The 14,333-nt window shown below is 41.6% G+C and overlaps 1 protein-coding gene across 1 annotated transcript; it reads left to right on the top strand.

Annotated features, from left to right (window-relative positions):
• The first annotated feature begins 538 nt into the window (after nt 1–538).
• Nucleotides 539–13,938, top strand: AKAP4 (A-kinase anchoring protein 4). The gene is given in 6 exon segments (XM_027091484.1): nt 539–556; nt 2,732–2,830; nt 3,906–3,956; nt 4,519–4,617; nt 10,852–12,987; nt 13,783–13,938. Coding segments are annotated over 5 exon segments (2,541 nt in total). The 5' UTR covers nt 539–556.
• The last annotated feature ends 395 nt before the right edge of the window (nt 13,939–14,333 follow it).

Genomic DNA, 14,333 nt, shown 5'->3' with positions numbered 1-14,333 from the left:
TTAACGTGAAGGCAGGTGAAGAAAGGACAAGGAGAAAACAAGATGAGACTTGGGCACAATGAGAGCATTTGGTTATGGGCTAATATTTCCAAACTGGGGCTAAACTGAAGGCATCTCAAAGTGTAATGGATAATGCTTTAAGGAATACTGTAACCAGCCATCTAGCACTGACCATAATGTAAAAGAATAAGTGGGGCTCAGGTCTTTTCATGATTTGAGGAGTCTGTGAAAGGCTGACCCTGACCTAAGTGGATTGGCTTTTGGGAGGGCTAATTATGTCTCATGATAAAGGTTAAAGCTTGCTGGACCACTTAGACACCCAGAATCCTAAGGATAGAGCCCCTGTGTTTGTGCTGTCACTGGTCTCTACAGAAAGAATGATATCATGAAGTAGAAGTTCTGGTACCAACTGGCAGTCAAGGCTTTAGGGTAGCTTGGAGGGTTGAGGAAAGTAGCAACAACTTGAGTCAGACTGGAAGGGTCATCACAGCATCCAAATTTACAAGAAAAAATCATTCCAAGTTCCTACGAAATAGCCTACTCTGATACTACAAAGGTAGGGGCATCTTCCGACTTCTTTTTGACTAGCCAAGGGGGTGTCTTGATGATGAGGTGAAACTACAGAAGCTGCTAAGGCAGCCTCAAACTTTCTACTTTCATATTTTTATTCAGGATACCCAGAAAGGACTTTAACATTTCTCTGTTTCTACATAAATCCAAAGATCTCTTGCCACATAACTCTAAATATCTAGAGGGAAACCCAAAGAGAAATAAGCTAAGATGTGAAACTTAATACTGTTTTATTCACAGAGGCTGGTGGTCATTCTGTATAAAAAAAATACAGACCTTCACTGGTAACTAATATGACTAGATTGTTCTGGAAGTCTAGCCTGAAGAGTAATGAGAAGGGAGGTCTTAAGGAGTTGTGAGCTGGACAAAATGTAAACGAAATATGTGTACCCTTCTAGACAGAACAGAAAAAATGTACAGCAGACAACCTGATGTGCTTTTGATGAGAAGGGCTACTGAGTTTGCCAGCCTGCCCCCCCCCCCTTTGCTAAGGTTGCTACAGTTTCAGGCATTATGACCCAACAAATCCTGTTATCATGTGCCAGGGTCAGAAGCAGCGAGGAGAGCCTGGCTCCTTCAGTCTCATCCAACAGCTGATGGGGTGGCAGCCAGCAGCAGGTGCCCAAGAACTTGGCATTTCCCACTTCCATCTCAAGGGGCACATCTCCCTTCTAGGTAGCACATTTTTAGCCAAAGTCTAAAATAACTTCATTATCAAGGTAATAAGTTCATAAATTTTATTTTTTACAGTTTTTTTTTAGGATTTAGACTGAGGCTATATCCAAATCACATGAGGAACCTCTATGCCTCCCCCTCTTTTTCTCTAGGCTAGTGATCTCTAGCTCTTGAAAAAAAGAAACTCCCTCTTCTGAGGATGTGGAAAACCTCTTCCTAAAACTTTTTCAGGGATTTCTAGAGATTTTTGAAGGGAGAGTCCAAGAAGATCTGGGGAAATGAGATGGAGGGGGGTAGGGGGAATGGTAAAGTGTCAAAATGTAGTAGTATCCTGTGAAAGGCTAGCCATCAGAGGATAGTTGTTACTAAAATGTTGAGAGTGAGAGAGGCAGAGGGAGGGAGGGAGAGAGGAAGGGAGGAAGAGAGAGGGAAGGAAGGGCTGAGGGAGAGAAGGCGGAAAGAAGGGGGAGGGAGGGAGGAAGCTAGAGGTTAAAGGGGTCTAATTTTTGAAGGAAGTGAAGGGAAAGGAATTTAACTGCCCTCTAATACTTGGCCCAAAAGGTTTCTCTTGTTAAATTTTAAAGATAAATCAAATTCAACCCCAGATACCAAAACAATTCTACTGAGCTCTTAACTGTATCTTCCTAAATGTGTCTTATATAGGGAAAATCAGTCAGTGGCTTCTGCCATTTCCTTTTTACTTTTAGTTCCAGGCTGGGGTGGGAGGTGGCAGCGGGGTTGAAGGAAGTTGGCAGAGATTATTCTCTCTTTCAAATAAACTTTGTCCTATGGGATCAGGGTCTGGTCTTCCCGCAGACATTTGTCTCTTAGTTATATTTATGGCTATCAGACTGAGTGTTCCCAGTATTCAGAAACTTTTTCTATATATTGTTTTAATAAAAAGAATTATTCACTTTCCTGGTATTGACCTTAGTCTTTTCTAGTGGCCCTATGTGGTAGGTAATTTCACTTTCTTTAATGTAATGAGAAAGACTCGGTTTAGACTAGGTTTAGCTAAAATTCAGTTAAAGGGGATGAGGTGAGCTTGACTCTTTGAAGATACCCAAGAGTGGATAAAGAAAAGAGGATACAGATGAGATTTAGTTAATGAGGTTGGGGAGAAGTAAATCACTAAATTTAACCCCACAGTCTCTAGACCTCCTTTTAAATTTACTTCCCAGCCTGTCATTTTTCCTGACTGGCATTTTCCCAAGTCAATATGATACTCCCATGGTTCCAAATACCTGGTTTGGGGAATCTAAATTAAAGAAGACTATGGATTGAGCTAAAAGATAATGATTTTGATCATCAGGTTCAAACATTTCAGAGTGTCCTTCCCCCATGGCTTACCCCACCAGTTCCTAGCCTAAACCTATATGAAACAGAGATGGGTTTCAGAAACCCCTTCAGGGATTCTTATTCAAACTGATTCAGTTTCTAAAAGTCATATATAAGACTTTCAGATTTATTTTCTTTCTCTTTCCAGATGTCTGATAATAATACTGACTGGTTACACAGCCACAGGGGCATGTGCAAGGTAGATCTCTACAGCCCAACAGGACAGCAAGATCAGGACCAGAAAGTGGTAATATACAAAATGACTCCTACAAAGAAAGGCTTGGCATTTGGGTATAGATATCCTGGAGCCCAGGATAGACTAATGGATAGTGGTACTGTGACTTCTCCAAGGAATCAAGCTCAGTAAGGTCTGTGGGGGACCAATGTGCTCATACATCACACAGGGACAATTCAAGGGAGGGGCAAGATGAGGAGTGATGTGAAGGAGCTGAGGAGGGGAGGCTTGTGGGGGAGCCTGAGGGGAGCCAGGGGTGGTGGTTGCCTAGTTACCAGCCTCTATTATCTCACACCTCTGAAGTCATAATAATGTCGCCTAGCTACCAGTAAGTTACCCTAAACCTGGACTCCTTCAGGAGGGCAAAATATGTATTTTTCCTAATGAATAACAATAAAAAGCACCTATTAAACACAGAAATGTTTATCCATGTACCACTTAAAATCTTCTATGTCATCAATAGTAAAAACACCACATCTTGGCAACATTAGTGTAGTAGAAAGTGCTCCAAACTGGGAGCCAGGGGAATCGAGTTCTAATAGGAGTTCCACTTTTGAGTCTGTGTCAGTAGGGCAAGCCATCTCTCTTCTCAGTTTTCTCAATAAATGTGGATATTGTATTTTGGGCCTCTTTCTCTCACACGTAGGTATTCTCATTTAGGAAATATAGTAACATTAAGATTCTGTCTGCCTAGAAGTTGAGACACAGATGTAGAGAACAAACGTATGGACACCAAGGGGGAAAAGCCGCGGGGGGGTGGGGATGGTGGTGTGCTGAATTGGGCGATAGGGATTGACATGTATACACTGATGTGTATAAAATTGATGACTAATAAGAACCTGCTGTATAAAAAAATAAATAAAATAAAATTCAAAAATTTAAAAAAGATTCTGTCTGCCTAATAAAAATCATTTGTCTATTGTTTATTAAGTACTTAACTATGTCTAGGTGCTCTACTAAAAGCTTTACACGCACTATCTCAATCAATCCTCACAAGAACCCGATAAGGTAGGTGCTACTATCATCTCCCAGAGAAATTAAGGCCTTTTCTCTAGAATTTTTCTAAATTCATCTTAATTTGATGCAGATATACTTTGTTGATGTGTCCACCCTGAACATGGAAGATAAAGATTCTAAGGTGGGTACTCTCTGCTTCCCTCAGAGTTGGAATGGGTGGGAGGATGCTGAGAAGGGTTAACAGTTTCAGCATGAGGAAAGGGAAAGGTTGTGGCAGAGGGTGGAAAGGTGACGGGGACTCAGGTGGGAAGCCATCATTCTCATGAGCCCATGATCCCTGGTTTGGAATTTACTGTCATTCTTGATACCAAATCTCATTTTATAAGCCACTTAAGTCGCTGGTAGGACTAAAAGAATGAAAGCATGGAAGATAGCATGTCAGAAAAGCAGGGCGAGGGGGGGGGAAACCCTGTCCAAAAGGTTGATGTTTAATGGAATATGGTTCCTGAGACTGATGGCTTTGTGAATACCTTCAGTGGGGTGGGAGGGAGTAGTAATTTGTAGAGGGAGCTTTATCTCATTCTTCAAAGACTAGCTAGCCTTACAAGCCTACCTTTCCTTCAGAAAGAAAGGGGATAATAGGAGAAATGACATTCATGCTTTGAAGTAGTAGCCTAGCGGGTCAGCTTGGAGAAGTCTCAAAAAGCAACTTTTCACAAGAATCTTGCCCTTTAATTCCATAGGATGCTGCTGGTTCCAATTCAGAAGGTGACTTAAACCTGGAGAATCTGGAAGAAGAAATTATTGTGATCAAGGATACTGAGAAGCAAGACTCGTCTAAGGTATAGACTTAGCCTCTGAGTCTACCCTTTCTCATTCCCAGAGCCCAGTGCTGAATCTGAGGACTCTGGTTCAGAGATAGTAAGAGAACTATTGTCAAACAGGCCCAAAATACAAATATTATGATATTCTAGAGAACACAGGCCTAAGCTCACAGTCACAGTAAGTTAAATGCTCAGGTAACTCACAATGACACTATCACAGAGGCTCAGAATGCCCTCTCCTAATTTCAGGTACCTACAGCAAAAAATCTCGCTACGCTTATCTTAACAAAGATATGGGCTTATAAGCAAGATCCTTTGCAACGTTCTTTGCTGGCTTGTAATGGACTTGTGTGCCCCACGTTGCCCAGTGTCCAACAATGAAGAAAGAGGATATGAAGAAGAGCGAGTCCACAACAACCAAAAACTGTAGTTGCCCTACCCTGTTGTCTAAGAGATTACCCAGGCTGTTGGGTAGCATAAAGTTCAATGCAATTACACTTGCACACCACTGTCAGATATGGAATCCTTTTGTTTTTTGTGTAAATATCCCAAATTACACCTGGAAGGCTGGTTTGGGGTAGGCATTAGAGCACATGACAAGTCACTCTCACTGTCCTAGGAGCCTAGAGTAGCTGATATTGGAACAGGATATTTGGCTTCAGTGCAAAGGAGTCAAATATTTCTTGTTGTGTTCCTAGGCTCATATTATAACCAGAAACATCATTTTTGACCCCAGATGCCTTTGGAGTGATGAGAGTAGCCCCTGAGGAAGGGAAAACCAGTTACAAAATATTCTCCAAAGAGTCTTGGGTTCAGTTGGGGGTGGCCAACTCCATTTTGGGGTCTTAATAAAAGGATATACCTGGTGTTTGGGGTTTTTGGGGGGGTTTTTGTTATTGTTTTTTTGAAATTTATTTTATTTTATTTATTTTTTTATACAGCAGGCTCTTATTAGTCATCCATTTTATACACATCAGCGTATACAGGTCAATCCCAATCTCCTAATTCATCACACCAACACCCCCATCCCCTGCCACTTTCCCCCGTCGGTGTCCATATGTTTGTTCTCTACATCTGTGTCTCACTTTCTGCCCTGCAAACCGGTTCATCTGTACCATTTTTCTAGGTTCCACATATATGCTTTAATACACGATATTTGTTTTTCTCTTTCTGACTTACTTCACTCTGTATTACAGTCTCTAGACCCATCCACGTCTCTACAAATGATCCAATTTTGTTCCTTTTTATGGCTGAGTAATATTCCACTGTATATATGTACCACATCTTCTTTATCCATTCGTCTGTCGATGGGCATTTAGGTTGCTTCCATGACCTGGCTATTGTAAATAGTGCTGCAGTGAACTTCGGAGTGCATGTGTCTTTTTGAATTATGGTTTTCTCTCGGTATATGCCCAGTAGTGGGATTGCTGGGTCATATGGTAATTCTATTTTTAGTTTTTTAAGGAACCTCCATACTGTTCTCCATAGTGGCTGTATCAATTTATATTCCCACCAACAGTGCAAGAGGGTTCCCTTTTCTCCACACCCTCTCCAGCATTTATCCTTTGTAGATTTTCTGATGATGCCCATTCTAACTGGTCTGAGGTGATACCTCATTGTAGTTTTGATTTGCATTTCTCTAATAATTAGTGATGTTGAGCAACTTTTCATGTGCTTCTTGGCCATATGTATGTCTTCTTTGGAGAAATATCTATTCAGGTCTTCTGCCCATTTTTTGATTGGGTTGTTTGTTTTTTAAACATTGAGCTGCATGAGCTGTTTATATACTTTGGAGATTAATCCTTTGTCCGTTGATTCATTTGCAAATATTTTCTCCCATTCTGAGGGTTGTCTTTTCATCTTGTTTATGGCTTCCTTTGCTGTGCAAAAGCTTTGAAGTTTCATTAGGTCTCTTTTGTTTATTTTTGTTTTTATTTCCATTACTCTAGGAGGAGGATCAAAAATGATCTTGCTCTGATTTATGTCAAAGAGTGTTCTTCCTATGTTTTCCTTTAAGAGTTTTATAGTGTCCAGTCTTACATTTAGGTCTGTAATCCATTTTTAGTTTATTTCTATGTATTGTGTTAAGGAGTGTTCTAATTTCAATCTTTACTAGTGTAGCTGTCCAGTTTTCCCAGCACCACTTACTGAAGAGACTGTCTTTTCTCCATTGTATATCCTTGCCTCCTTTGTCATAAATTAGTTGACCATAGGTGCGTGGGTTTATCTCTGGGCTTTCTATCTTGTTCCATTGATCTATATTTCTGTTTTTGTGCCAGTACCATGTTGCCTTGATTACTGTAGCTTTGTAGTATAGTCTGAAGCCAGGGAGTCTGATTCCTGCAGATCTGCTTTTTTCCCTCAAGACTGCTTTGGCTATTCGGGGTCTTTTGTGTCTCCATACAAATTTTAAGATTTTTTGTTCTAGTTCTGTAAAAAATGCCATTGGTAATTTGACGGGGATTGCATTGAATCTGTAGATTGCTTTACGTAGTATAGTCATGTTCACAATATTGATTCTTCCAATCCAGGAACATGGTATATCTCTCCATCTGTTGGCATCATCTTTAATTTATTTCATCAGTGTCTTATAGTTTTCTGCATACAGGTCTTTTGTCTCCCTAGGTCTGAGGTGGGTTTCTTTTAGACAGCATATATATGGGTTTTGTTTTTGTATCCATTCAGCAAGCCTGTGTCTTTTGGTTGGAGCATTTAATCCATTCACGTTTAAGGTAATTATCGATATGTATGTTCCTCCGACCATTTTCTTAATTGTTTTGGGTTTGTTTTTGTAGGTCCTTTTCTTCTCTTGCATTTCCCACTTAGAGACGTTCCTTTAGCATTTGTTGTAGAGCTGGTTTGGTGGTGCTGAATTCTCTTAGCTTTTGCTTGTCTGTAAAGCTTTTGATTTCTCCATCGGATCTGAATGAGATCGTTGCCGGGTAGAGTAATCTTGCTTGTAGGTTCTTCCCTTTCATCACTTTAAGTATATCATGCCACTCCCTTCTGGCTTGTGGAGTTTCTGCTGAGAAATCAGCTGTTAACCTTCTGGGAGTTCCCTTGTATGTTGTCGTTTTTCCCTTGCTGCTTTCAACAATTTTTCTTTGTCTTTAATTTTTGCTAATTTGATTACTATGTGTCTTGGTATGTTTCTCCTTGGGTTTATCCTGTATGGGACTCTCTGTGCTTCCTGGACTTGGGTGGCTATTTCCTTTCCCATGTTAGGGAAGTTTTCGACTATAATCTCTTCAAATATTTTCTCGTGTCCTTTCTCTCTCTCTCTTCCTTCTGGGACCCCTATAATGTGAATGTTGTTGCGTTTAATGTTGTCCCAGAGGTCTCCTAGGCTGTCTTCATTTCTTTTCACTCTTTTTTCTTTATTCTGTTCCTCAGCAGTGAATTCCACCATTCTGTCTTCCAGGTCACTTGTCCATTCTTTTGCTTCAGTTATTCTGCTATTGATTCCCTCTAGTGTATTTTTCATTTCACTTATTGTATTGTTCACCTCTGTTTGTTTGTTCTTTAATTCTTCTAGGTTTGTTAGACATTTGTTGCATCTTCTCGATCTTTGCCTCCATTCTTTTTCCAAGGTCCTGGATCATCTTCACTATCATTATTCTGAATTCTTTTTCTGGAAGGTTGCCTATCTGCACTTCATTTAGTTGTTTTTCTGGGGTTTTATCTTGTTCCTCCATCTGGTACATAGCCCTCTGCCTTTTCATCTTGTCTCTCTTTCTGTGAATGTGGTTTTTGTTCCACAGGCTGCAGGATTATAGTTCTTCTTGCTTCTTGTCTGCCCTCTGGTGGATGAGGCTATCTAAGGGGCTTGATGGGAGGGACTGGTGGTGGGTAGAGCTGACTGTTGCTCTGGTGGGCAGAGCTCAGTAAAACTCTAATCTGCTTGAATGCTGATGGGCGGGGCTGGGTTCCCTCCCTGTTGGTTGTTTGGCCTGAGGTAACCCAACACTGGAGCCTACCCAGGCTCTTTGATGGGGCTAATGGCGGACTCTGGGAGCACTCTCGCCAAGGAGTACTTCCCAGAACTTTTGCTGCCAGTGTCCTTGTCCTCACGGTGAGCCAGAGCCATCCCCCGCCTCTGCAGGAGACCCTCCAACACTAGCAGGTAGGTCTGGTTCAGTCTCCCATGGGGTCACTGCTCCTTCCCATGCGCACACTACTTTGTGTGTGGCCTCCAAGAGTGGAGTCTCTGTTTCCCCCAGTCCTATCAAAGTCTTGCTGTCAAATCCCGTTAGCCTTCAAAGTCTGATTCTCTAGGAATTCCTCTTCTTTTTGCTGGACCCCCAGGTTGAGAAGCCTGATGTGGGGCTCAGAACCTTCACTCCAGTGGGTGGACTTCTGTGGTATAAGTGTTCTCCAGTTTGTGTGTCACCCACTCAGCAGTTATGGGATTTGATTTTATCGTGATTGTGCCCCTCCTACCATCTCATTGTGGCTTCTCCTTTGTCTTTGGATGTGGGGTATCTTTTTTGGTGAGTTCCAGTGTCTTCCTGTTGATGATTGTTCAGCAGTTAGTTGTGATTCTGGTGTTCTTGCAAGAGAGATTGAGAGCATGTCCTTCTACTCTGCCATCTTGAACCAATCTCTGGTGTTTGTTTTTAAAAGAGGAGCCCATACTTACTACACACAATGCAGGTCTACTTTATTGCAACTGAAGCCCTTTTGCAAAAAGTGGACCTTATTATGACTTCATGTTTCTAGGAATTCATGGTGATGAAGCAATGAATGGAGCAAAGAGGGCAATGGTACTTAGTGCTGAGTAGATGTGTACACAATATGTATACACATATCTAAACATGGGCATACACAGTCACAAGTATAGATATACACATATACGTTTACACAAAGTGACATACACATAGATATATACATGTATATACGTTAACAAAAAATAATTTATAATAATTTGTAGCCAGGCCAAACACATGCCTGGCTACATGTGACACTGACAAACACACACAAGCATTGAAATAACAAACTTATGTATAGTGATCTAGTCATAACAATGACTTACACACATATGCAAAGATATACAGTTATACAGAGTCAGACACACTAATGTGCCCATATGTGATACACATAAACATTTATATATACATCCAAGCACACTATGCATAAACACACACTCACATTGATACACACAAGCCTTGATCAAAACAGACCATGCAGACTCAGGTACAGGCATACTCACTTATAAATATACCTCATGTTGATACACACACATACAAACTTTAACAAAGTGACACATTAACTAACGCACGTGCTTGTGTACACTGATACACATATTGACACAAATGCAGTGACATCCCCACTCATGTACTCACAGACACACTCAAATGCCAGTGTGTATGCAACACTGACATACATCAATCATTGACATAGTATATAAATATAACATAAACTGATACCTAATATATCGATATACACAGTCATTATACAATCACCTATTTATACATACTCATTTTTAACATACATATTTATTAATATGTTATACATTAATTATATATTAATATATTGATGAGTATGTATGCTAATACCTGAATGTATGTTTCAACATATATAAATACATTTATCGCTGCATGATACATGCTATTGGATTTATATCATAAACACATATGCAGCTCTCTCAACTTGACACTTGCTTATTTTCATATTCAGAGACACACTGATATACACACACATATTTTTACATTCACATATATGTACAAAATATACATACTAACATGCACATGCTGGCCTCTACAGTTGACATATACAATGGGTATGATGTCAGCACATTATGACACATGCTTACACACGGTGACATCACACACTGTGCATTGACATACACATATGCACACACATACACACAGGCACATTTTCACACACTAACAGTACAAACTGACACATGTTCCCACTCATGAATTGATATATTGATGTGTATATACACACACGACAGAGACACTGACATATTTTTGACATGTATTGAAATAAGCACACATACTCAGATGAAATTGACAAACATATTGATAACACTTGTGTATAGTTAAGTGTACAAATGTATCTACTCTGAGCTTTTGTTGCTGTCACTTGTGCGTGAACGTGTATTAATGGATATAATTGTGTGTTATGCGCCCATGCAAATACTAAAGGCCAAATCCCTAATCTGTGCAACTTGGAAGATATATCTTCTAAATACAATAGGGGAAAGAAGTAGCCTAGCCAAAGCCTTATGGATAGGTCTTCTTTTTTTAGATGGAGAGGTCAGTGTGCCTTTTCAAACAAGCTCCTTCTAATCCTATAAGTGTCCTCTATCGTCTACTCAGTGATCTTCAGAAATACGCTTTGTGTTTCCAACAGGCACTTAGCCCCTCATCCTCTAGCTGTAGACGTCAAGTAGGAGACACAGAGGGCAAATATCACAAACTGCCCACTGGGAACTGCTACAGAGGCTATGCCAATCAACTGAAAATGGATTACGTGGCCAAAGGACCTCAAGGCCAACATCTGGAAATGACAGCGGCCAAGAACACCAACAATAACCAGAGTCCTTTCACCCCACCAGCCAAATCTCCTAGCAATCAGAGGACAGTTATCTCCCCTGATGGAGAATGTTCTACAGATGACCCTTCCTTCTATGTCAGCCGACTATCTCCTCTGGTGATCCAGATGGCCCGTAAGAAAATCAAGGAGAAGTTGGAAGGTGGAAGCAAATGTCTTCATCATTCAATCTATCCACCCAGTGGGGACAAAGGGAAAAACAGTCCTCGTCGTGCTGTGAGCAAGATCACTTCTGAAATGGCCCATGATGCTGTGGAAGTGACCTCTGCAGAAAGGCAGGGCACTGGGGAGGAGTGTAGGGAAGGTGGCCGAAAAACCTTTCTGTATAGTGAATTATCCAACAAGAGCAAAGGTGGAAACAAATACATGTGCCAAAGAGACAACAAAGAATTTGCAGATTCGATCAGCAAAATGTTCATGGTTTATGCAAATCAAGTGGCATCTGACACAATGTTCTCTGTCATGCAGAACTTGAAAGTTCATAGCTCTGGGAAGCCAATTCCAGCTTGTGAGGTCGTGAGGAGGGTGCTGTTAAAACACACCAAGGAAATTGTGTCCGATTTGATTGACTCCTGCGTGAAGAACCTACGTAATATCACTGGGGTCCTGATGGCCAACTCAGACTTTTTCTCAACTGTCAGGAGGAATCTGTTCAACCATGGGAAACAAAACACTGCTGATATCATGGAGGCCATGCTGAAGCGTCTTGTCTGTGCTCTTCTTGGGGAAAAAAAGGAAACTAAGTCTCAGAGTTTGTCATATGCATCCTTGAAGGCTGGGTGCCATGATCCCAAATGCAAGAACCAAAGTCTCGAATTCTCAGCCATGAAGGCCGAGATGAAGGGGAAGGGCAAAGGCAAAATGAAACCAGAGAAGTGCAAGTCATTGACCAGTGCTGAGAAAGGCAGTGAACATACCCTCAAGGAGAGCCTGACAATGTGGAACCAAAATCAAGGCAGTCAAGGCAAGATGGCTGGCAAAGCATGGACCAATAAGGAGGAAAAGAGAGAGAAGATCAGCCTTTCCATGGATTCACTGGCAAAGGACTTGATTGTCTCTGCCCTTAGGCTGATCCAATACTATCTGACCCAGCAGGCCAAGGGCAAAGATGCATTTAAAGACTGTCCTTGTTCTACCACCAGCTATATGACTCAGAGTGCCCAATACAAAAAGTGCAGAGGTAGCCAAAGTGTCAAGGCACTTTCAATGAAACATCTAGAATCTCGTGGAGCACCTGGATCATCCACCTCTCAAAAGGAGAATGAACACCTGGACTCCCAGAGGCTGGATATGTCAAACATCATTCTGTCACTGATTCAAAAACTGCTTAGTGAGAGCTCCTTCAACTGTGGAGATCTATGTGAAGGTGAGAACAGACGTTCTGAGCCCAGGACAGACAAAGGAGCCTCCATGTCCAAGAGGCCTGACAAAGGGGAAGAAAAATGCCAGGACAATCAAGAACTTGACTTTATCAGTGGGATGAAGCAAGTGAGCCGACAATTTATAGATCAACTGGTAGAATCTGTGATGAAGCTGTGCCTTATCATGGCTAAGTATAGCAACAATGGGGCAGCCCTTGCTGAGTTGGAAGAATAAGCAGCCTTGGCCAACAACCCCAACTACCAGGCCGGTGGCCCCAGATGTAGTCATGATGCTGCGATGTCACAGAACTATCAAGACTCTCCTGGAACTGAAGTCATTGTCAATAATCAGTGCTCAACAAGTAGCTTGCAAAAGCAGCTCCAGGCTGTCCTGCAGTGGATTGCAGCCTCACAATTTAACATACCCATGCTCTACTTCATGGGAGATGATGCTGGACAACTGAAGAAGGTAAGCAATGCAACAAGGAACAAGAAGAAAGAGGGTTAGAATGGGTAGGGGCAGGGAGGCGGTATTGTACTTAGAGCCCAAGAAGCAGTCCATTTTTTTGAGTCTGTTCTTTATCATGTGACTCATGAATTACTCTCACCTCATAAAGACACAAAAGTGATGAACCATTAGTTACATGGGGCTCTGGACAACTCAAGTCCTGTGTACTTCCAAGAGGAGGAGAGTGAGATTAGCTCATTTTGTCAGTGATCCTTTCAACAAACTATTTGGTAAAACATCAGGGAGCAATTTTTAAGTCTTATGTTTTGCACACGTGTGCATGCACACACACACACACACACACACACACACACACACACCCCACAGCTGTGTTTCCTACATTAGATGGATTCCAGAGAAATAAAATACTGAACCAAATTATCCTCCCTATTTCCAATCTCATGTACTTTTTTTTAGGGAGGCAGGGGAATGGCAACCCCTAACCTTGACCTAGAAATCAGTACAGATTAACTGAAGGATCCCAGTACCTGATGAAAAGTATTAGTGAACACAATTGATTCCAGAGTTTGTTTTTTGAAGCTCAAAAAGAAAGGACCTTTGGCATTTTAATCTATGCCATTAGAGGAGGGTCCAGAAAAAAGGAAAGCCTTGTCAGCAGCCTCCAGTCCTGGACCTGTGGCAGCCTTTAATCCTAGAATCATAGGCAGGAAGGTGGGTGGGGTATAGTAGACTTTCTCCGTCGGGGCCCTGGCTCCAAAAGCATCATGTGACTCAAGGTATCTGCTCTCTCCACAGCTTCCTGAAGTTTCAGCTAAAGCAGCAGAGAAGGGGTACAGGGTAGGAGATCTTCTTCAAGAGGTCATGAAGTTCACCAAGGAACAACCACTGGATGAAGCTGTGGGAAACATGGCTAGAAAACAACTGCTAGACTGGCTGCTCACTAACCTGTGAGCCAACAATTCTTTCTCCTCTCTGTTTACTCCCCACCCCCAGCAGCATTCTATCCCAGCTGGAGCACCCTCTACCATCAGACCAGTGAACTGCACGCTGCACGACTGTATTTTCCAATACATCTGAGCAGTTGGACTGTGCAAATACAGGGTGTCCAACAAACTGGGCAAGAACTTGAATAAAAAAAACTTTTTTTAAATTGTGTCATTGTTTTCTTGGTCAGATATATCCGAGGCAAGGGAGGGGAATGCGTCCAATTTCAAGGACTGGTGATACAGTGTTGGACTTGTGTCCGGATCTCACCCTGGGTTATTTTCTAAGCACCCAAGACACAGGGATATAACCCATGTCCAAGTTCCTAAGTCATCCGGTTTATCCAAATCTCAGTTCACAAG

The sequence above is a fragment of the Aethalodelphis obliquidens genome, unplaced genomic scaffold, assembly GCF_003676395.1.
Source record: "Aethalodelphis obliquidens isolate GAN/ISIS:26980383/991018 unplaced genomic scaffold, ASM367639v1 scaffold71, whole genome shotgun sequence".
In the NCBI taxonomy this organism is placed as follows: Eukaryota; Metazoa; Chordata; class Mammalia; order Artiodactyla; family Delphinidae; genus Aethalodelphis; species Aethalodelphis obliquidens.
Note: the sequence above shows the minus strand (reverse complement) of the source record. Positions and strands in the feature narration are given on the sequence as shown.